Source organism: Genypterus blacodes, unplaced genomic scaffold (assembly GCF_046128005.1).
Source record: "Genypterus blacodes isolate CSIRO-AG114 ecotype Tasmania unplaced genomic scaffold, CSIRO-AGI_Gbla_v1 ptg000093l_1, whole genome shotgun sequence".
Classification (NCBI taxonomy): domain Eukaryota; kingdom Metazoa; phylum Chordata; class Actinopteri; order Ophidiiformes; family Ophidiidae; genus Genypterus; species Genypterus blacodes.
The window spans coordinates 1,620,001-1,645,462 of NW_027466897.1; the positions used below are offsets into that span (position 1 = coordinate 1,620,001).

At 43.6% G+C, this 25,462-nt stretch overlaps 1 protein-coding gene across 2 annotated transcripts in view; it reads left to right on the plus strand.

Annotated features, from left to right (window-relative positions):
* stxbp5l (syntaxin binding protein 5L) overlaps positions 1–25,462 on the plus strand; it is a 94,532-nt gene that overhangs the window by 2,603 nt on the left and 66,467 nt on the right. For both annotated transcript variants that reach the window (XM_076159165.1, XM_076159167.1), the window contains exon 2: positions 6,312–6,409. In XM_076159165.1, the coding sequence (XP_076015280.1) occupies positions 6,312–6,409 (98 nt within the window). The remainder of the gene's footprint in view (positions 1–6,311; positions 6,410–25,462) is intronic.

Below are 25,462 nucleotides of genomic sequence, written 5' to 3' on the forward strand. Positions count from 1 at the left end.
TGGGACGATGCAATAAAGGATTTTGGTTTGAATCATATTTCTTATGCTCTTAAGTAGTGGAGCGGTGGACCGTAGTGCAGAATGTGACGGCTGCGGGGATGGAAGGAGATTTGGTGAGATTTCACCTGTGGATGCGAAGCAGGAAAGGGGAAGAAAGAGTCTCTAAACATCTGATAAAAAATGGCAATACAAGCTCACTTCAGTGGATGATATGAACATTGAATGGACAGATGTTCTTGAGTAGAAACTACATAATCACCTTTAAGTCATTTGTATACTTTTCCCATTTTGTAACAAACCTGTGGCTGATAGGAGGCAATGACACAACACTTCTATGGATATTTTTGCGTCATCATTCCCATGACAACAATGAGATCAGGCAAAAAAGGCTAAGAAGCACAGTCAGATACGAGAAGTTGAGAGGCTGTGGAGCGACGCGCTGGTCCTCTTCTTCTTCTCCTCCGACAGCTTGATACTGTGGGTGTGTGAGGATGACATCACCACACTCCCTCACCAGTGACCCCACGAGCTCTCGACTCCACGGGGTGTGCGATGACTCACTGAGCCGAGTTCCAGCTCGTCTCACATTACCATGTGTCTGCTGCCTGTCAGGAGCCCCTGTGTGCGATCAATTAGGGAGGAGCTGATGTCAGTGCGGAGACAATGGAGGGAAAAAAGGCGACCGGAGAAGTTTGGTGTTTGATAAATGTTTGGCTAAGTGTTCTACTTTTCCACTGTACGCATATTTCTTGTTCAGCGGGCGTTTCTTTTTGACAGTCAGCATCACACATAATAGCAAAGGCCGTCGTGTAACATTCAGGGTCTTATAGTTGCTGGATAATGCTGTCATCACAATACTTGCTTATGTATAAGCGGTGTCAGCATTTAGCACATTTTTTCTCCCTTTTAAAGAGAGATTTTTTTATTACATTACAAGTCTTTGACCTCATCTAACTGTCATTACATTATTGGATGCTTTGCTGCATTCCAGTGCATACTGTGGGTACAAACGCACGCCAAGATCTGTCCACTACTGCTTCATCAAGCCAAGAGCATAACAACAATACCACGAATGATTTACTGACATGCCTGAGTCTGCAGCTACAAAAGGGTTAAACCACATACAGTCAACACACACACACACACGCGGCTGGTTCCTGACCCCTTGGTAGCATACGATCATAATAATCGCACCCCTCTCACACAAACACAATTGATAGCTATGGTGCTTATATAATAGATATTATGCATGTATGGCTGTTCAGCCTGTGCTCTCATCTGCAGAGACACATTCTTAACATTCATTGCTTTTGACCCCCAAGGCTTTGGTGTTAAATGCTGCCAGAATAAGTCCATAATAGCACAGTGTGTGTGTGTATGTTTGCATCCCACAATCGGCCTCGCGGGCCTGAGATTATGGTGAAAGAAAACAATAGGATACATCAACTTCAATAAATGTAGCGATGGGTTTGTGAGAGGATGAAACTGACTCATCCTCTCTGATGTCAATTGGCCTTGAAATGTATGAGCACGATCTCAGAGGAGCCACCAACTGTAAATGCAATTTTCACCTCCTTCCCCCTGAGACGCATTTACCATCCCAACACGGCTTAAGAGGCCGGTGAGTAAGACTGTAGAGTCCTGTTGAAAAAAACCAAAGAGCTGAATTGGACCATTTGTGGTGCCGCTGCTGCAATGCTATTGGACACAGTGCAATTGTGTGTACAGCAAGTACACGCAAGCATGCATATATATATATGTGTTCCTTCCCCCATTTCCCACTCAACCATAACACACACAGCACGGTGCAGCCAGTGACTCCCATACAGATAAACCCTCTACAGCCAGCAGGGACTGAAGCTTACCCAGACTCATTCATTCCGTTTCATACTTCCACGCTCTCACACTGCAGACTCACCCTGCCTGCATGTGAGTGTGTTTCTGTGTGTGTGTTTCTGTGTCTGTGTGTGTGTGAGTGTGTGTGTGCGTGCCGTGCAGCAAGCGCACACAGGAAGTGCTGATTAGATTGGGGGAAAATATGAATTAGCTGAGCGTCGGTGATGAATGAAAGCCTCCTCAGCGTTCAGCTGTCAGTGTGGAGAAGAATCACAGCCTGGAAAGCCTGAATGTCTTGATACTTGGCAAACAGGAGTGTGTACTTGCAGAGGACAGCAAGAGTAGCCTCACATCTACGTTTGCCCACGACAATTGACAGACAACACACCGTGGTTAAGATTTGTTGCAGATAATTCCCAGCGTGGTGGTAATTCCTCAGTTTGCTCTCATTGCTTCGTCAGAGATAAAGCCTCAATCTGTGCATAAAGTCTTTCTCATCTCTCAGTTTTAAAAATAGAACTCATGGTGGATTCAGTTGCGTGTTGTTACGGCGACCTCCCTCTTCTCCCTTCCTACCCCTTTCCCCCCCCCCAAACATCTTCTCTGCTACCCTCGGTTTTAAAAATGTATTTTTGGGCCGCTCTCTTCAAAGATCAAAGGAATTTTAGAGCATCCTCAAAATATCTCCCTTCAAACGCGTCTGTCTGTCTGTGTTCCGATGGGCGCTGGGTGTCAGTAAATTAGTAATGTAGCTGTTTGTGTGTGAATGGAACACTCTGCATACTCTCATCCTGACATTTAGCCTGAGGGCAGAGGTGTAAATAGGAAAACACCTGGTGAGAACAGCGAGACGCGGCGGTGTGTGTGTGCGCACACAGGCAAACACGTGCTTCTGTTTGCAAAAACACATCATGTCGATGCAGGATTTACACAACAGCACAAACACACACGTACAGTAAACACACATTTATGTTGTCTGTACTCAGTCCCCAGTTAGGTTTTAGGATTTTTAAATGAAGACAGATATCCACTTCTGCTTTTTAATGAAGTAAACACCTTCATTAGATTGAAATCCTCCTCCATTCTTAAATTAAATGGAGGAGATGTATAGAAAGGGAGGAAAGAACAATAATAATTATGTTGATTAAGTTATAGGAAAGTTCAATTTGAGGCTGTTATGAGATACTCTGGGATCCTCCGGCTCATGGATCAAAGCACAATTCATAATGAAACATGTTCATGTGACTAGAAAACAAAGTGGGGCCTTGACCTTTGCCTTCACTAAATGTCTGTTCACAAGAAACGAAAACATAAATATAAATACATGACATACATCTCTCCATTACTGCATCAGTATTTACTTCTGTTTCCTTCTGCTGTTCAGTCCTGCAAGCACGTACACACACACACACACACACACACATACACACACATACATGCATTATTCAATGCTACTCAGTGTTCTGGCCTCTCCATCCACTCCCCCGAGCTTCCTTTTTTATTTATTTTTGCTCTTCATCTCCAAGGCCTCCCTTGTGATTGTGCTGTTGTGCAGGTAAATGCATCCAAACACCATCAAGGTCATTGTGTGAGTCACGTTATGTTGCATCACTCATCAATATAAATCCATTTCCCAAAAAACAGCCAAAAACATATATGAATAAAAAAAAAGAGGATGATTCCCTGAACTTGTATAATCTGCTTTACAATTGTATCAAACCATTGAATTATCTATAAGTCATCTTTGAAAAAAGCAGTCATGATTGGAAGTGGAAATATTGGCAATGTAAAATGCTGTTCCTGTTGACCGTATGAGTACACACACAGTATATTTACATATATAACCTCAGACTTTGACTTAAATATGAAAACCTTTTTCATAATCGACATGTTGTGTGTTTCTTGTGATCATGCAGGAATAATTGCTACAAACTCAACATTATGTCATATTCTCATAAACTAGGACAACAATGTTAATGAAACATCTTATGATGGATGATCAACAGGTGACATTTTGGCCTGATCCTTGATCCAAATCTGATGGATCTCATTTAGCTATAGAAAGATCATATTGATGATGTCATTTTATTTTTGTCACAATGACAGAGGAAAATGTTACTCAAAGATGAAAATGTCCGAATCAGAATCAGAAAAACATAGATCAACCTTTCAGATTATCCATAGATAGATAGATAGATAGATAGATAGATAGATAGATAGATAGATAGATAGATAGATAGATAGCACACAGAAACCTAAACAAACTCCTGAAAGAGGGAGAAAAATGGTTAGAGAGGTCTTGAAATATGAATGAGCAGCTCTGAGATTCACGGTGGTAAAAGTGTTTTTCATCCACTCCCCGGCTCTCTCTCTATGTATATTTAATGGCTTTGCTCTCTGTAGGAGGCGGTTCTCTGGCTCCATCTATCCCAGCCAGAGTGCACCCAGGCTGGGCTCAGAGGTCCTGGAGGGGCCTGGTGGCAAAGCCTGGGGGGATGATGTGATGTCTGTCTTGAATATTGTGTGTGTATATGTGTGGGTGTTTGTTTTGTGACAATGTAGAAGTGAGTGCGTGGTCTTCAGATACAGTGTGAGGTGTGTGTCGAGGTGTGATTGTGTAACACGCTGTACTATATCTGGCGGTCGGATCAGGGCCGGGTGCCAGCTCGGTCTCAATGCGGGAGTCTTTGCTTCGCCTCTTAGCGTCACGTCCGTGGATGTGTTGTTCCACCATCTACCACAATATAGCAAATATATGTTTAAGATGCAATTTATTTTAATGGTATATTTAATTTTCATCATCAATCAAATACCTCTTCCCTTGTTATAAACATTTAAACCTGTCAGGTGCAAACAGGGCATTCATAAATATGTAGGTTTAAACAATGCATTCTTGTAGGCAGGCAAGCACACACACTCACAAACACACACACGCACACACATACACACACACACATGTATACTGTATGCATGCAGAGTATAGAGACAAAAACAGATACAAACAGACTGACTCTGTCCTGAGGCTGCAGTATGATTCAGTGTCTCTCTGGGCCTTGCGTTGTTTCTCATACCTCTCTATTGAGTGATTGCTTGCCATCCGCGTATGTGTGTGTCTGCGTACGTACACACACACACTCTCAGTTACTTGCATCTCCAAATCAGATCTCCAGATTCAATGCTGTGAGTTATTATCGAACAGGACAGACATCGTGTTTGCAGAGACGGCAATGGTCTCACAATATGTGAGTCAGTGTGAGAGAGACACACACACACACACACACACACACACATACCTGCCTATCACAGCGACAATTCACAATGAAGAGACTGAGGCAGATTGATCAAGGCAAGACTCAAATGCAATTGAAAGTGCTTTGCAAAAGCATATAGAAAAAAAAGACATATTAAAGAAGAGCACTTATTTGGTGAGTGCTGAGGTAACCGTCACACTTACAGTCTACGTGTCTATTTATAGCATTACACTGGTAGCCATGGTTGAACTATTACATCATACAGTGGTATCAGCAGCAGGACTCATCTACTGAAGGGGAGCTGAATGGGAAATGTTTCAACATGAAATCTATCTTCCAAATGGTGGCGGGTGACAAAAAAATGCCCGAAAATTCATCCCTGATCTTTTATTCTGAAATATTCTTATTCCTATCTTTTTAAATTTATACTGCAATTAAAACGGCATTTCCCTCCGTCCAACACATTTCCATTAAACACTGCTGACTCCCAATGTTTTTGAATCCCATCAGTTTAACGTGACTAACGGCGGACAGCTGCACCGCACGTCAGTGTGTGTGTGTGTGTGTGTGTGTGTGTGTGTGTGTGTGTGTGTGTGTGTGTGTGTGTGTGTGTGTGTGTGTGTGTGTGTGTGTGTGTGTGTGTGTGTGTGTGTGTGTGTGTGTGTGTGTGTGTGTGTGTGTGTGTGTGTGTGTGTGTGTGAGGGACCGTTTCATGTTAAGCTCAATCTACATGCAGTATAATCAAACACTGCAGCCTATTTGCAATCAAGTCTGCATTTGTAGACTCAGTGACACTGATAAAAGCACAGGTTTTGTGATGCATTCAAGGACCATGTATACTTGTAATTGAATGTGTACAATTATATAAGGATTATTATGATGCACTTGTTAGGTTCCTTTTATGTGTTGGTTGTACAGATGGTCTCTTTTTGCCACCTTATGTTTGTCCGACTCATACTTTAAATTTCACCATACTCTTGACTTCCTCTGGGTCCTTTAACACCAACGCAAAGACAAATAAAACAATGTAACTGCTCCCTTGTGATTGGTTTCAATAACGCTATTGGTTTCACCCTTGAATGAGCCAATGACGAACGATCATGCTTCAACTGGATATGCCACACAAATTGGTCACAAAGTAAATCGTTACCTTATCAATGATCCTGCCTGCTGCTTCTGTTTCTTCTAAGCATCCTTGTGTGTTTGTGTTGTGTTGTCTTGCAGACGGTGCGTCATGGCTTCCCTTACCAACCGAGCGCGTTGGCCTTCGACCCCGTGCAGAAGATCCTCGCCATCGGCTCCAGATCAGGCGGCGTGCGGATGTATCCTTTCCTTCAGTCTGGAGACGCTGGACAACGTGAAGAGACAAACACACACAGTACACACACGCTACATTTATCACGCACAAGTTCACACTGAAGGATTAGCAAAGCATTTTTAGCACGGCGACAACCCGAGTAGAGATGAAGATGATGTTACTACAAATACTGCATCTCATACGCAATCATGTGGCAGAGGCATAGTGTGTCTCCAGTCACAGGCCTCCCCTCCTTCTCCTTCTCTTCCCCTCCTCCCACACCTAATTCTCATCCCTCTTTCAGCACTGTCACTTCACGCTGATAGGCTGTCATGTCGCGTGCTCAGGCCCGTCCATCCTTCGGCCTTTCCACGGGTCAACCCCATCACGGCAACTCCAGCATGTGTATGTGTGAGAGAGAGGGAGAGAGAGAGAGAGAGGGAGCAAGCGTCCAAGGTAGGAGATTTACACCCTCATAAATACCCACACCCTCCCTCTACGATGCCTCCCGGATCGACGCCGCAGCGATTTTGGACTCGCACAGCGACAGTTCTGGCCGGGTCAAAAAAAAGGCGGACATAGGAAAGTGGAGAAAGATTGTGAAAGTAGATGAGGTTCCAAACTCTCTCCTGTCTCTCTAACAAATGCCTGAGAGTGGAGTGGGCTGATATCTGTGCTTGATGGAGTCCTCGGAGTGACTTATCGCTTGTATCGGCATGCTGCACACACCCACCTCTGCTCCCCAGGAGGCCTGTCACGGCCTCGCTCCATCTCGCTTTCACGTACGCCACGTACGCTTTTACTCTTCTGCTATTTCTTATTCATGCTCGGCCTCCGCTGTCTTCTGTCCTCTTCCCCCCCTCGTCATTCGTCTTTTATTTATTCAATTCACCCTTCCTCTGTCCTTCAGAATCTTTCATGTTGTGTTGCTTTTGTTCTCATCCTGGGACTTTGCTGTCTTTATAATGTCAGCCGCACCCCGTCTTTGCTGTTCTGACGTCGTAGCATTCTCGATTTTCCTTCCCTTGCAGCTACAAACATTGGTGGCCATTGCAGAAATTCCTCATGCTCCATTTATACTGCATTAGATGGACAGTGTACACGTGCTGCTTCATGTATGTATTCCGTGTCTTTATGATGCAACATACCACGAATGTTTCATCATTCACCAAGATGTCCTCAAAAGCTGGGACGCTCAGTCTCTTTCAGTGCTTCCAGCTATAGAAACACGTCGGTGCTGTGCAGAAATACATCTTTGTCCCTGTTAAGGAATCCATATTGATCTCTCAAAGTTAAATATTCAGATGGTGCTATTGATCCACTGTGTGGGACTGCAGTTAATGTGGCCTCTCTGTGGGAGGTGCACTTCTTCAGTCAGTGTGTGTGTGTGTGTATGTACGTGCATGCTTGAGGGCCCGAGGGTACATTTTTGTGCCAGTACAGGCAGAGGAGTGATCAATATATCTGCTGGTCTCTGGGCCAGATCCTTTGCACATCGCATGTGCACACATACATAAACATGGCTCATATGTGCACATACAGGAACCCTCCGTCTACACACACACACGCACGCACATGCACACAGCCTCCATGGATTCTTTTGCAGGGAATTGTTGCGTTTCCTTGTGCATATAACATGCATGTAAAAGGTTTATGGTATAGAGGCTATTTTATCCAGGCTCAGGTCAGAGTTAGTATGCCAAGCAACGTAGCCCAGATATCCGTCTCCCTTGCCATGTTCTCTGGCTCTTCCTTAGGGATCCCATGACGTTCCAGGCCAAATGGGATATCTAATCCCTCTTCGCATATTCTGGGTCTAGCCTGTGGTCTCTCCTCCCATTTGGATGTGTGCACACATTTCAGTCTCATTCTTTTGGTCACTACCCAAAGCTCTAGCACACTGCCAAGCCTAATGGGTCAGAAGGTCATTGCAGATCCTCTTCTCTCTTTGTATTAAATATATATATATAGTAAATATTAGACCAGAATGGGTAGCAGTCATCATTTGTTCAATTTCTAACTTTGTTTTGTCCCTTATCCAGCAATGAACACATACCAGCGTATTGATTACTGCGCCGCTCGTTTGTACAGCAGTTAAACACTTTCCTGCGTGTCACGTCTTCACCTTAAGCAGCCGAGCCGGTCACAGTGGACCCGGTCCAGCTCTGGTGAATGGTGCATAGTGACGATGCGACCTGAGTTGTTGGCGCAGTGGGTTGGCAGTGAGGCTCTCTGCAGTGGGCTCCCTAGGACTCTTCCTGCACCCCACCCCCCTCTGCTCGGGGCGAGATTACCAAGATCTGCTGAGATCTAGTTTACTGGAAACAGAGGGGAGTGAGAGGGTGACAAGTAGTGTGCGTGTGTGTGTGAGAAATCATTTATCTTCTACCTTTCTCTCAATTTGGGCCACTAAAACTGTCTCTTTATTTGCTGAGAGTGCATCCATGTACATTTTGGACATTTTGACTTATTTTGACTTTGTGCAAGGTCTTCGCCCACGGTCTCCTTGTCTTGTATGTGTGTGTGTGTGCGTGTGTGCTCGCGTGTTTGTGTGTTATTATTCCCAGTATTGATGCAGCGAAAGTGAACGTAATTTCAATCAAGGTTTGAGGCGACTGAATTGCACCGAGGCTGATAGAAAGTCACTTCTCATAACAGCTCATCACCAGAGTCACAACCCATCTGAAACAAAAGGGAGGAGAGAGAGAGAGAGAGGAGACAAAGAGAGAGAGAATGTTTGAATCTACTGTATCACCGGGATATATTTGATGGGAAATCTCCAGGGTTGCTCTAAAGCACAGAATAGACAGCAGGCGCGATGCCTCCAGAGTAAATTGAGCAAAACCTTTGAAAGCTTTGAGATTTCCCTGTCACAATAAGAAACCTTGGTGAAGTTTTGAGGATGGTTTTGGAAATAATTACTTCACTTTTTTGCATGAATACGACTCCAGTGTTTTTTTTAAAATATACATCTGATAGAGTTCATCAAAGCATACACTATGAATTATTATCATAGTTAGAAAGCAGCAAGACTCTGGATTTACTGAACGTGAGATAATGCTGCTGATCATTTATCTTAATACAAGTGACAGGACACTTTCAACACTCTCTCTCTCTCTCTCTTTCTCTCTCCTTGGCTAACACAATCAATACTGAAACACGATCAGCTCCGTTAAATATTTCTGATGCTGATTGCTGATGTCTCTGGGTGTGATATCAAGACTGAATAAATCGATGCAGCAGAGAGGAGCTGATGTAATGTGTCTTCTCTTTATCAAGTCAAAGGAAGAGCTGAGGAGCGGTGATACGCATGCAGTGTTGACAACAATCCTCCTGCTTTTTGCGACCTAAACTTCTGTCTGAAGACTCGTTTTGGGGGATACATTTAATCACCATGGTTACGAATGAGCAGCAGGGAACGTTTAGTCAAGGTAATGTAGCCAGTAGAGCGTCAGCAGGAAGGCAGTCTGTGTGAATGCACCGCTGTTAGTTGAGTTACTGCAGTTTCCAAAATGTTACGCAAACGGCAGCAGCAGTCAATAATATAGACCTACACACGTATAACACAAGTGAACTACATGTGTTGTGTTGTGCCTGGCTTTCGAACAGCATACTGGCTGTTACAACAAGCACACCATCAAATAACCATCGTCTCAAAAATACAAGCCAATTGAATACTATATAATAACAAGTATTCAAATACTCGAGTAGTAGTTAGAGCCTGAGTTAGTACCGTGTGTGTTCAAGAGAAAAGCTTTGCGGTGTCAGTTAGACAACAGCACTGTTAGATAGGCATCAATTAAACATTCATTGATGTCACACTGTCATCTGGTTTGCTGACTGTGTGAGTCTGCCTGCAAGCATAATCACTATTTTGCTTTCAGTTGTGCTGCTAATCAGAAACGTCTCGATGCTGTAATCAAACGCCTGCAGATCAACTGTGTTTGGTGTATTTCCTCACACCATGATGTATTTACATATTCATACGATTGCTGTTAGCTCCGTTGCCACTCAGAAACACACACGCACACACACTGTACTGGCCACTTACGACTGACTGACTTGGTATTTGATTGAAAAGGATCTGCAGCCCTTTCTTTGTAGACTACAGTCATAGCGAGTGTTACTGGTGCCAACGGTGAGCAAGCAAAAGTGCTGCACTGGTAGTGAAGCGAGGCAGGAAACCGAGCAGAAACCTGAAGCTATTCATACCCACATACTGCACTCTACCCTTAATATACCCTTGTAGAGTGAAGGATAATGGCATTAAAGGCTCCACACTGCTGTTTACCTCAGGATTAAAGAAGAAGCACTGTGTGGAAGGCAGCTTATTTTGAGTCAGCATTAAATACAGCAAAGACGTTTTTCTTATTAATCCTGTCAGAGGCTCACTGGTACCCACAAAATTGGGGATTTGCAGCGATTTAAACAAGCCTATAGAATTAGCTTATACTGTAAGAATCAAGTTAACAAGGTGGCATGATACCCCCCTGAGCATTACATGGCTATTTTGGTCGGTCTTCATTGATTTTTAGCCCGTGCTCTCCGACTGTCGGCCACCAAAGGGCTCCTGTGCAGCTGCGTGGGGGGGGGGGTTAAACACCACAGATTACGCTCAATTCCATAGTCTTATTTTCATTAGAGGTTCTATTTTGAAACATTTGAATGCTAAAATCCATGACTACTGTGACAACATGGATGCTGGCCATTTATTGGTGAGTGGCTAAGCAGGCTTTTGTTACATGTTGAGGAAGTAACAAAACCGAACCAAAGCTCAGGATCTGTTTTGTGTTTCCCTCACTGGATGTATCTCCTGTTCTGACACTGCAGTTCATTGCGATTGCAAAACACATTCTGTTTGGAACACACTATTGATATTAACTAGAAGGACAGATGTGACAGTTGGTCAATATTTTTCTGCAATGTGCTGCTTTTTTGTTCCACACTCCGCCACAGAGATGAAGCGTTGCATACCTGAGAGGAAGTTAACAGACCTATCCTCCTCCAGGTGTGTTGTTTGGCATTGGAAATAAGAATTTTACACTTTTTATGGACACTGGGGAATGTGATGCTGTCGATTTAGAAGGTGGAACGATCCTCAGCTTGCGTCAAAGTGTACCTGAGGACGCTGTTGTAGATTTCTCCAATCTACAGAGCTTCACAATGGAGGTGAAGTGGTCCAGTGTCTGTCAGGTAGAAAAGGAGGAGGAAGAGGAGGAAGAGCAGCAATTGCACCGGGTCCATCTTACAGAATGCTGCTTTTAAGGTCTGAGCGCACAGCTGGATAACAGGCCAGATCAAAAATGACTCAGCAGACTGACTCTTCCTCACCTGGTCAAATAAACAGACCCCTTGAGGTTCTCTTTGCCATTTTATCCACATCTTAAAGAGGATTATGAAGCCATTCTAAGAGCTGGACACCGTCTTTATTGTGCAGGCAGCAGCTCCTCCATTCTTTCTCCACTGACAGATGATGTGTCCGTATCCCTGTCCTCCATTTGACCTCCGCTGCACGCTCAGTGTTGTTGTTTCATTTCGACCGCACAATGCCGCCTTAACATACATGCAACCACTAATGGGCTGAATCCACAAACCCACAGCCCTGGTGTTCTGTGCGGTCTCATTTTATGTTGCCCTCCCTCCCTGCCTCTTTTAATTTATCTTTATCCATCTGCAGGGTTCCATTAACCCTGGCTTCTCTGGTTTGGTTGGAAAGACCATTTATTCCCATCAACCGTTCAACCAGCAGTGCCCTGCTCTTCTTCATACTCTTCCTCTTTGACTCCCTTTCATCAGTTTGGCTTTAAATGTTGCGCTGTTGTTGAAAGGAGGGAGTGAAAAAGAGAGGAAAGGTGGTCTCTCTCTCTCTCTCTCTCTCTCTCTCTTCCCCTGTCGTCCTTTCCACTCCCTTTCCTCCCCCTCCCCCGTCCTCCCTCTGTCTAATTACTCATCTATTCTCTCTTACTCTATCTCTCTTTTGTTGTCTTTTTCTTGCAACTTCTTCCTCATTCCTCTCTCCATTTCTTTGCTCGTGTTCGCTCTCTCACCTCTGCCCTCTGCGCTCTCTCTGCACTTCCTTTGACCTCTCTCCACTCTCTTCTTGTTTCCTTCTCTCCTCCATCTCTCTCTCTCTCTCTCTCTCTCTCTCTCTCTCTCTCTCTCTCTCATGCAAAATTCAAATTCAAACGGTGCACATTCTCTGCTTGCGAGACAACATACTGTATCTCTTGTGCCTTCCAATAGCATCCCGTCTCTCTCTACCTTTGTTTCTTGCCGAATCACATCGCGCATGTGAAAATATGGAATTGATTCCGATTCAGATGTCAACCAAATCCAAATTTCAGGTTAGGTTTCCCCACCGAGAGCCTGAATCTGTGTGTACATTCCCCTGTGTGAAATTTGTTTCAGTCAAGCTCGATTGTGTGAATTTAATCCATGGCGACCACTGAAGTGTTAAATAGAGAAGGAGAAAAGCATGATTCTGATGCAAATGAGGATACTGGAGAAAAGAACCAGAGTTGGTATTTTGCATAATTCCACAAGTAAATGGATGTTAAATGCATTCAGGGTAAAAATGTATAAGGCTGGAGACATTAAATGTATGCAATATTTTTCTCATCATTGTAGATTATGGCTCACTGTAGAATTGGTTGAATACATATTTTACCATCGTCATCATTCTCACCCTCATTTGCGTCTTCCTTATCGTTATTATCGTCAGCATCATCCTTTGCTCCTTGGGCTGTCATCTTATCGACTAGAGACGCCGAGGTGGAGGAATGAAAGGTCAGCTGACTATTAATAGTAACGCTGGACAAAGATGAGGAAATGTCAGTGTGATACTTTTCTACTTGTGGCAAAGCGATTATTTGAAGAGATATTTTCAATTGATCTTGTTTGATCCCTGAAAAACTTCAAGATGGGGGTCATCAGTGACACATTCTGATCACTGAGAAATCGATCAAATTCCACCAAAGGTCGGGAAGTTCAAACAGATCAGAATGTCAGGATGTGTTTAAGATCGTGGACCTTTACATTTCTCAGCAATCCTGGATCAAATATGTCCCCGTCCAACATTAACAACTTCAGAAACATTTAACGCACTTCGTTCTACCCAGCTTTGATGATGACGATGATGAAGAAGATGGAAAAAGTGAATCAAGTCATCAGCTGTATGTTTGGCATTGTGCAGGTTTTTGTCTGTGACTGATAAACTGCTTTTTTTTGCCACGCCGCCAATTTAATCAAGGTTACAGATGATGTTTGGGGGGGTTGTGTTTGTTTACTGCTCCTGTGCTCCTGGCAGACGAGTGATTGGGTCGATTACGCACAGATTAGCAGGTTTTTGATGATGTCATGCGGTGGATCTGTCTGGTTTCTGCGCTCTCGCTTCGCTCTGCTTTAATGTCCGTCGCTGCAAGTAGACAGTCACAGATAAGGTCAGATAACGATAAATAGTGTTCTTGCTTGTTAATTGATCACTAATCACAAATCAGTCAGCCTCTCTATCATTATCTGTTGTGAAAATGTACTACAGACAGAAAGTTCAATAACATGCAGGAGCAGGGAGGAAAATTATCAATCAGATTTTGTGGTATCTGTGATTAAAATGCTGTTTTGTTAAAATAGGAAACATAACAGCATCAGGGTGTGTTTCTCACCAGAATCATGACTTTATGTACACACAGACAATGTAAGTATACTTTCAAACACGCTGATTTCTTGTGCAAATATCACAGTAGGGCCTCAGACTACAGATCAGTTGTTCGGTGCCCTCCAACTGAGAGGCAATCAAGATGGAAAGGAAAGAAAAAGGAATAAAGATGCCTGCGTGTGTGAGACAGAGAGAAATGAAAGGCAATGCGGCGCTGAATCCAATCTTATTCACAGAGAAGCTGCAAGTCAAAGAGTTAACGGCAAATACTGTACATTTATAACAATGAACCACAGTTGCGGTGACACTACATTTAAAGAAATGTAAAGATTTTGGAGGAAATTGCATGGAAACGTGCTGGAGTATTAAAGGCATACGGAACTGTTCCAATAAATGACTCCAAAATTGCTCCAAATTAGAAACAATTCCTCTTCGAAGATGCGTGTGGCAGAGTCAGAATGTGATAGCAATGTTTCATGGCCTCTCCACCGGATTCTGAGCTTTCCTGTCTCTCTGGGTTGAAATTGTGGTGAAAGTATGTGCCGTTATCCCCGTTTATAATCGTGAGGAGAATACAAAACACATACAATTCCTATAAACAACCGCTCCCCTCTCCTAATGTGAAAGTGCTGTTATGCCCGTTTATATGAGATTGCAAAGACACATGCACATGCATGGATTCTAACATATGTACAGTCACATACTCGTGCACACGGCTCTTTCCCTGGCAGTCTGGATGGTAATTACGGCAAATGAAAGGGCAGTGATCTCTAAAGGAAGGAGGGAATCACTCTGTCTCTCTTGAGGAGAGCGGGGGAGGGGACGCAGTGCGGGGGAGAAAGCACGAGTACGTAGGATTATGGTGTTTTACAGTACAATACATGAAATGGGTACATGCATCATCTCTCTCAGACGTTCAGTTAGCACACGAGAGCACCTTCAGACCTGATGATTACATGCTAAATATGACGTAAAGGTAAAACTGTAATTCTCGGTGAACCCTATGGAGGTGAGGTGAATTATAATCCAAGTATAGAGATGAAAAATAATTCCTATAGTCAGTATGATTCTCTGTAGCTGTGATTTATTGCATGCCAAGCCACGATTTAGATCCAAATCCATCCCCAGTTGTTGTTGTTTAGGAGGAAATGTTTTGCTTATAATTTCCTCAAATTCTAGATTGATTATTCAGTTATGTACTAATTTCAATCCAACATATTGTGTGTCTGGTAATGGAAACACAGCTTAACCTCCTCTTCTGAAATAACATACAAAACATGATACCCATAATACCTTGATCTGTACAGTAAGATCAGATATATGTTAGAAAAGTAAACTTAGGGTCAGTGGGCTTGTTCTTCACGACTTTCATGTGGCACAATATAGAATATGAGTCATAGTTCAGTGTCGGTTCTATATGGAGAAATGGAGCTGAAAGGTTCTGAAGATCTGAATTGAACTGATAGGTAGGAACAGATTCTACGTCAGCGACGAGGATACCTCAGAGTTTATATACCATATTTATGTAAAAAAAATAAAAATACAGATCATCCCCTGGTGTTGAGCAGCTGTGACTCATTGCTGACGCTCGCCATGGTTTCATTGCGTAAATGCAACACCTACACGGAAAGTTGTGCTCGCCGTAAAACGGTCGTCGTGACTCATCTTGACTCATCCACTTGTTGCTGATTTGCTTGTGCGCTTTATTTAAGATAACACACACAAAGCAGATGTTGCCTGTGTCATTAACCCTGTTAGCAGAGCACTCGTCTATGGTGTCCATGTAGTGAGGAGGAGCAGGGTGACTCATGGCATGAATAAGCCCGTCTGCAGGAGGGATGTGGCGTGCGAGACGACGAAGTAACCTTGAAATTCATCATTCATCAACCACATTTGTTTTTAGTGTGATGATTTGAGCTCATTGTGGTGCTGATTGTTGCACTTGTCAGTCAGAGTGAACAAAGCTGGAGAAGTTTGTCTATGATGCCGTTTTCCTTCTTTAGCTATATTTGCATTCTCTGCTCACCTGATGCAGATCTCTGCTCAGTCTGCATTCCTCACTTGTGACCTTTTTAATCACGACACCTCCTTTTCTTGCTGCGTGATGTCCTGATTGTAAACAATTAGCCTTACTTCAGTTTTTCCTGGTCTTTGTTCCGATTTAATACTTTCATTTAGGACATTCCTACACCCGTTGAAGTGTTTCAAGCGGACTTATGACTCAGACCTATGACTCAGCCATTTGTTTGTATTGGTGTACTCGCCAAACAAGGGTAGACACCTCTTAAAGGTCCCAAAAGCAAACTGTGGTGGTAAAGGTTGTTCATGTATATAAACGACAGATGTGGATGGGGACAAAACAGTGAAAGGTCCTTTGGTTTCATCTTTATTGTCGGAAACGGTGTTGCTTTAGAAAGATTGTACCAAAGCCTTAACAACATGGAGCCCTCCAACGCGTCCGTGGTTGGTAAAGGCAAGGCAGCGTGACCAGAATCCCAGGATGAGAAGGTGAAACGGTGCTGCGTGGCACATTGTCTCCCTTTAATTCATCCTATCACCAATAAACCAGAGCCTAGCCAAAGGGCTTTGCAGATGCCAGCTGCCTCCCTTGTTAATTTGATTCCTCACCTCGTCGCCTGAGCCTGGAGCAGTCGGCTGCCTGGCTGCCAGGCGTTTCGTCTAGACATCAGTGTACGTGCAGAATAATGGACTTTTTTTTGCTGTTTTTGAGGTTTCATTTCGGCTTCAAAGGTCCACGTCTTGACTTGGTGGAAGCAGGGAACAGGGAGTGACAATGACTGCAGAGAGAGAGAGAGAGGAGAGATGAGTTAGAAACCAGCAAGTGAAGGAGGAAGAGGAGGCAACAGGTGTAATATGAATTCCCAACCAGCTGGCTCAGTTTCATCCTGACTGCAGTGCTGTGTTAACCCTTTGAGAGCCTCTGCAATGCCAGTGAGATCAAAATGAGCTCACTTGTTTAGACGGCTCTTTAAATCCCCCCAGTTTTAGCTTTAGTCCTTGTTTTTTTGTCACGCCTCCTGGTCAGAGGAACGTTGAATGTAGCCCGTCTGCAAAATAAAGTGCCTCTAACTTTATGAGGAAAGGATTGATTCACACAAACTGACAGAGACTGAGACTGAAGGTGTAAAATAACATATAATAAACATTATGGCAAGGTTGTTAAAATGAAATAGATCCATGTTAAAGTCAATGTTCACCTTGGGGAAAAAAAAGGATATATTGTGTCTGATGCCGAGTGACAGAATGAGCTTAGTATAGCAAGAATTGTGCAGTTTGTCCAATTCCAAGTCCAAGCAGTGACAATGGCGGATCTTTAAGGGTTAAAAAGACAACACAGCAAAGTACATTGATCCTGTGGACTGTGGCTTGAGACGGTGGAGAACAGTTGTCAGAACATGAAACCTTTGAGTTACGACACTCTGGCTGTAGACGAAAAAATGCGGCTTAGGGTGAAAACTTTTAATTATCACATTCTGAAAAACGGCCACAGTGGAATTAAAGTGACACAGCATCAGTAAATTCTCATGCAAACTAAGACTATCCACTATTAAATCCTCATTTCATAGACATCCAGGGGCCGTTGGTGAACAGTTTGCATGTTCTCCCCTTGTCTGTGCGGGTTTCCTCCTCGTTCCCTGTGTAATGCGATAACAGATTCTCCCTTCTAGTCTTCAATGGCTTTGTCTGGTCTGAGCCGTTGCGTGGAGTGCTTTGAGACTTTACGCCTGATCCGCTTTGATGCTTGTCGTCAGAAGAGAGAACGCCGTACTTCCTCCTATTTCCTGTGGTTTCCTCATCTCGGGGCTCTGGCTGACAGGTTACCGCTTTCTTTATCTGCTTGTCTGCCCCCTGAAAGAGGTTGAGGCTGGATAAACAAGGGCATCAACGGTGGGCGAGGTGGTAATAGATTCCCAGCGAGAGATAAGAGGAATGGTCGGGGTTGCGGAACAGAGAGAACAGACACCAAACAGACGAGGATGAAAGGGATCAAGAGAGGGATCGCATAAAAATACTCTAGGTGTGTTTCATGCAGATGTAGAGGGTTAAAGATCACAGCAACAACAACAAATGCTTTCCAATTGAATATGAGGCTAGAATATATAAACTGACCTCCCGTTGGTGCTTCATTGCCAGTGCCCGGGTTGACAAGAAACCACTTAAAACTTGGTACAAACCGCTGTAGAACCTCATTAATATTTGAGGACTTCATTAGGACAGTGGCAACCGTAACCAAACAACATCTCCAGGCTGTGCAGCTTGTTACATTGCTATAGTTGATCATACATGTCCAGCTAATGTGCTCGATTGCTTTCATCAGATGAAATGCCATAAACATTATGGTGGAACAGTGTCAGCAAAATAAACTGGTCATTGTTCTCATTAACCCTCTGAGGTCTACACTGTTTGGTAAAACCAGCGCACCTTATTTACCAGATTTCTGCTTTCATCTTTAGTTTTTCTTTTCCCCCTAAATGGAACTTTTTGTGATTAAAAAAACCCGCTGTAAATCTCCGGTAGAGTTGGAACTTACAGGACATCATTTCAGACAAATGTTTGGCATGCTGAAATAAAGATTAATGCAGCGTTATGACCTGAGATGCCCAATGACATCAGCTCAGTATAACAAGATTCATATGGTGGTCTAGTTGAGGTGCTGGTGACCGTGACAGACTTCTCAGTTCACTGTGACTGTCTCTTTTCAGAGATGGAATCACAGTGTCAGTAGCTGGCTGCCATCAAGGTCACACTGTCTCTCGGCTGTTATCCTCTGTGATTTCAGCGACGTGATACCAAATTCTCTGTGTGGGAACATAAAAGATGAATTTTTCTTGGCGTTGATGGGGGACGGCGACCGCGGCCATCTGGACCGTAATGAGCCATTATCACTCTGGACTCACTGTCATTACCATCACGGCTAATATTCGATACAATTACCGTGTACAAATTGTCATCCATCATCATCACTATCTTCATCATGATCTTCCATCTTGTCTTGTGAATGTTAAACGCATGCAGCCTACAGTATGGCTGCTTGTATCCGGGCTCCACTGTAGATGGAGTTTTGCCTCCCTGTTTCCTTCTTGCCTTTTATTCTTCCTTCCTCAGTGCTGATTCCTACTATAACAGCTCTGATTTAAATGGGGGGGATGCCTTCAGTTCCTGTTCTTTTTTATTCTTTATCCCTTCCAATGTTCCTTCCTTCCCCCCCATTTGCTCCCACAGAATGGGGTTTCGGCGCTGCTGGTGCCTGCTGTGGTTCCTTCTAAGCGTTTGTAGTTTGTGGGGGTGAATGAGTCATGCCTCACTACAACAGCACTCTAATCTCCTCCTCGATACAGCCTGCAGCTTTGTGTAGACCGTAATATGCAAACGATGTTGCTAAATTGCCGTTGCATCTGTGCGTTTGCGTGTTGCCGTGCGCACATGCATGAATGGCGTACGCAGTCGTTTGTGCATGCGAGGGAGAGACAGAGAGAGGGGAGGCTGGATGGATGGTGAGACGAGCTGGAAGAGGAGGAGGAGGAGGAGGATGAGGTGTATGGGCTCTTTTGAAAAAGCAAAGCGTGCCTCCGAGTGTATGCAGGCGAGCAGTGTAGGTGTGCACGTGTGAACGCAAGGTTGAACGCGAAGACGCCTCCGAGGAGAGGAGGAGAGGAAGGGGGTGGAAACAGTGAGAGAGAGAAAAAGAGAGAGAGAAAGAGAGAGAGAGGTTATTGGCAGCGTTACAGAGTTGGGCTGATTTATCTTCCCACATTGTGACTCACTGATCCATGCAGTTTACCTTTCAAAGCAACGCAGGGAAAGAGGGAGCAAGGGAGAGAGTTGTGGAAAATAGGACGCTGACTTTCCTCGTGCTGTAGTCAACTTGAAAATGTAAAAAAGGATAATTGCAGTCATCGTGATAACTGCTGATGATTATTTTTTTTTTTTTTTAATGAATGTTTTAATCTTTCGAAGTCTTTAACCGAGTCTAAGCTCAACTGATCGTAGATAAATATCTTTCCTACTCTGCAGCGTTTTACTGGATACATGTCACATACTTGTTGCCGTTTTCTTCATTTATGACAAAAGGAGAAGAGAAAAAAATCATACTTCATCTCTGCTTTCCTTTGACTCCCTCTAAAGGAAGGTCAGAGGTCAAGGTACACAGCAGCAGCGGGGAAGTGCATCAGGATGATTGTATGATGGTATCAAGGGATGAATTTGTATTCTCCAGGTGAAGGACAGGCGGCTGAAATAGAAACATTAATATAAATAAGTGTTATACAAATATCATGTATCTAAATCACACATAAGACACTGAATAATGTATTTGCTGGTTTCTGTAAAGCCCTGATAGGCAGACAGTGACATATCTCCTACCTTGAAATATGCTGTGACATCTTTGCATAGCTTTGATATGTTTATGTCAGGTTTATATGTATTATAAACCTGACAGCATGTGAAGATGTTACACACGTACCGTAGCATCGTTTGAAATTCATACATATGGCTGCTGGAAAAGTGTGGAAGCTGCCTACACTTATCTCAGCTCTGTGAGCCAAGTATGAATGTGTTAGTGCACACGGAAGGAAATGTGTACAGTAAATACCTGGCAAACACTCGCCTGGCTTTGTAATCTGTGTGTGCGTGTGTGTGTATGTGTGTGTGCGGCTGACATGGCTCAAACTGCTTACTGGAATATGTGTTTAACTTTCCTTTGTAAGACGTTTAGATGATGGTTTAGCAGAGAGTAAGGCACTGCTGGAGTCAAAACATGGAGCCAAATCAGTAATAAGAGGCAAGAGAGCGGATGTTCAGGAAATACAAATATATGTAAGAAAATTCTAGCTTGTCAAGACTCCAGTCATTGTGGGAAAGACCTTTTTCAGATTTGTTGACTTTTCCAGCACGTCTTGACACTGACAACACCCTATTTCAGCTCATTGTCAGTGTATCATTAGCGGCTCTGGCCCGGCTGCAGATTGTCACTTTTTCATTGTGGTTATGTTCATCTGTCAGTCGCGCGTATATAAACACTTACAGTATCATGCACTTATCTTGACATGCTCATTGTCTTCTCCATTTCCCTCTACTCATTTTCACAAAACTGACATTTAATAGCGCTCAACAAGCACCGAAGAACACTTAATGTCACCTACCAGAGGCGCATAAAGGTGAATTCTTCCAAATGGCTGATGATTGCGGTTCAAACCCAGCGCCTTGGCCGCTTCATGATTGCCTCTGAAAGCTGTCTCATTGGTTCCACGCTGTCACAGCTGGTTGGCTTGTTTAGGTATGCAACACACGATCCAGTGTCTCGGCAGGATTAAAAACTCAGGGTCAGAGACAGAGAGCAATTTGGACACCATTGTATTCAGTGAGCTGAGCGGTGACAGCAGGTGTACAGAGAGGAAACAGCACCTTAATGATGACTCAGCGGTCTATTAATAACCTTCCAATAGCAAAAAAAACAAACAAATAACTCACAAACACTACAGAGCCCAAGCGGCTGATTAAATAAACCTAAATCGAATTAACAGCCATCAGATTTGTGTCATAGAAAAACGTCACAGAGGGATCTGCACTCGTACAGTAAACAGGGAGCTCAGCACAGGTGAGCAAACAGCAAAGACAACAGAAGCAAGACAAACACAGTCTGGCGTGTTTGCCCAAACACACAGAGGTGAAAACAAGCGGATAATTCATAAAAACACAGTTACTGCACAGCAAGCTGATAAGAGAAGATCAACCGCATTAATAAGGCTTCTGTTGCAGGCGGCTGCACGATATGTCCGTGACTGATGGAGTCTTTTCCCGAGAAGGCGTAGCGCCACCTGGAGGTCCTGACTGACCAGTAGAGAGACGTGGCGTCATGAACGATTAGTAACAAAGGCAAAATGATCTTCCTTAAAAGCATCACATCTTAAAAGAGGAGATGACTGAAAAGCGAAAAAGAAACAAAAAGAAGAGAACTAAAGTGGCTGCAATGTGCGATATAACAAAATAACACTTGAATTATAACTAACGACAATATAAAGGAGGTGAAACTACACTCAGACAGAAGCAGGTGTTTTATTTTTAACTGAGGCAATATGCAAACCAAAGCACGGCGCCTCCGTCAGTGCAAAAACGATGCGCCGGTTTCATCATCTGGTGACGCCATCTGCCTTCACTCAACGTTCAATCTGCCTCTAAGGACGAACCTCAGTCGTTGGATTGATCTTGTGCAGGCAATGAGCATTTTGCCTCTGACATCTTCTTCACTGCTGCGGAACCAAGACACCGCAGTCTCTGTTCCCTAAATGGATCCTCCGCAATTGTATGAGATGGGGGTGTTGTTGTTGCGACGCCCTAAGTGATTATCAATATGCACTGACACAAGCTGGGCTCATCAGTGAAGCAAATCAGAGAGAAACGACGGGGCCAGCAAAGGCAGAGGGGGGAGGGACGGAGGCATAAGCAAAGTCTGTTCATAAGCAATGAAGGGTGTCAAGATTTTCATATTGTCGCTGCAGGGTGAAAACTGAGTGCGGGATCCATTTTGGGTGATTTCTATTGATGAAAGATTAGAGGAGGATTAGATGCTTCTCTCCAGGTGGAAAATCAACAAACCGTATGAAATCCACATGGCTCTGTAGTCAAAATGAAACCGTTTTCGTTTGTCCCTGATGCTGGAGGAGATGTGAGTGGAATGTGTGACATGTACAGTACACATAATCTGATCCTGATGTATGTCGACAGATTGAATACCTGCGGAACTAACGCACAACGACAGACACATGCGCTGAGACGCACTCGCAGGGGAGATTTAGAGTTTCCGATTCATCAAGCCTGCATGTGTTTGGGAAGCAGAGCAGCTGGAGGAAACCTGCTGATCCCACCAGAGGGTTCTTAGATACTAAATACTGTTTATATATATTTACTAATCGCTTAGTGGCACATCACGTGACCTCGGACCTCTCAAAAAACAGTTCAAATCTATGGAAACTCTCTAAGAAATCAGGTTTGTCACGTGACGTACGGCACTCCATAGCACTCGAACGCAGCACCAGGTGCTCCTCAACCTTTGGAAGTGCTGCTTTATAGGTGTGACTGCTCTCTTGGAAGGTGTTTGCTGGTTGGTGCTGCGGTCGCGAATGGATTTCTCAGTGCTGCTCTCTCTGTCAGAGCTCCTGTCTTGCTAGATTCTAACATACACAGTTGCAGACCGAGCAAACACACACACACACACACACACAAACCCACACAAGCACACAGCAGGCGCCTGTGTTCACAAACACATCTCGTACCGTGTGCAATACACAACATGTCTGCGAGGCTCCTGTGAAGCTTATGTGTACACGTGCTCCCTCACGTTGGCACGCACGCCGCCACATGCCACCGTAATCACAACACCACAGACGCATCAGATATTATGTTCATATGTTAACATTTTAATGATTTTCTGCAGCAGCGAGAAACCCTTTGGCTATGTTTTGAAAGGTATTAAAGGCACATATTAATTTTCACCCTCTTCCAACAGGGAAGCAGAGAAATTATTAAGGATTTGATACCAAACATTAGCTTTAAAGCCATTTTAAGCTTTGTAAAGCCACTCTGTCTCGCTCCATCTCACAGTTTCTCTCTTTCTTCCCCTTATGTCATTTTTCCGTGCAGACAATAATGTGTCTCCAGCTCGTGCACATGATTTGTTTTCATTCCTTCTCTTCTCTTTACTCTGCAGCTACCCTCTCTCTGTCTCTGTTGTATTGTTTGCCTTAACCTCTTCGACCTCTCACTCCTTCTAAATCCTCCATGTCTTCCTCTTCCTCCTCATCATTCCCCTTCATTTAACCATAGTGGCTATTCTCATTGTTATCTTCTACTCTCCTACGCCATGTCTGTCTGTGTGTTAGAAAGGCATCGCGGCAGCCTCGGCTGGCCACAGGTCGTAATAATGGTGCTGGCTTCTATAAAAAGCCTTCAGGCTGCCGAATCGATATCTCCTGATGGCAAATTGGGCTTTGCCCAGAGAGAACGACAGCAGAGCTTCAATTGCTACTGGCTGCTGCACTCTGTGTCAGAGTACAGTATGTGTGTGTGTGGTGTTTGATTGTGAGCGCGTTTGTGGAGTGGGTGTGCGTGTACCCTGGCAGGCTTGGTCCCAGCAGGACCTTGTATTAGCCGCACTTGATTCTTTGGAGCAGAAAATCTTTCTGTGCTTGTCAGTGTGGAGTCGACAAGCAGTTCAGCCGCTCTGCCTCTCCAACATACACACCCATGTGGTGGCTTATAATACAAGGCCTCTTTCAAACGACTTAAATATCCTCCATGCACTTTATGTACGGTAGGTTTCATATTGTTCCTGTAATACAGAGCTAAGTTATTTTTCTGTACCGTTAAAGCATGAAGCATTTTCCTCTTGGCTCAGCTTTGTATGCAGTCTGTGTCTATGGAGAAAGCAGCTACATCCACATTATAGCTTGAAGCGTTCCAAATCTTATTATTATGCCGTCCCAGACCTGATTCATATCTGATCTCTGGCAATGAGTACCTTAGATCAGAATTTATGTGGGTTTTTTGTCTTACTTCCCCGTGCAGGCCGTCATCATTCAGAATAGTAGAAATAAGAATAGAGGACAACCACAACAGCAAAGGAAAAAGGGTATAAAAAAATATGATTTACAGTTGGAATCTTTTTATTCTTAACCACATAAAGCTGTGTATGTTTGTTTTTTTTGCAATTTGTTTTTATTTAAGCAAACATTTTACATGACATTGCGCATACAATTGTAGGATATTTTGGGGATAATTTTTTATACAGGAAGAAGAGAGAGAGAGAGAAAAGAGAGAGAGAGAGATAAAAGAGAGAGAGAGAGATAAGAGAGAGAGAGAGAGAGAGAGAGAGAGAGAGAGAGAGAGAGAGAGAGAGAGAGAGAGAGAGAGAGAAGGTTGTATTATTATTACTATTGTTGTTAAACTTTATACGTAGACCCTGAGGTAGAGTACAAGTGGATTGAAATTGCAATGATGTCATAGGGTAAATACAGTTTGTTACAGGATGATGTCATACAGCAATGCAGGCTATTACAAATCGCATCATAGGCTGCAGTAAAGAGAAGGAGGGAAGAGAGAAACAAAAACAAACAAAGAGAGGACATCTCACCCCGATAAAGCCATATATGGTTAACATTTGCAAATTTGTTCAGTACTGACATTGAATTATATAATATTCCACACAGGATTACATTTCTCAATGACAAACAGTATTTTCCTGATCTGAAGTAATTACATACAAACATATTTGGAGGTGATGAGGCTTGAATCAGCAGGAAGTCTGCAGGGAACTTTAGAATTTGAAGACACAAGCGTTTGCTTTGTTTTGAACTCAAATCCTTTCACTCTCTGTTCCATGAGTCATTTTAATTAGCAGCACAAACA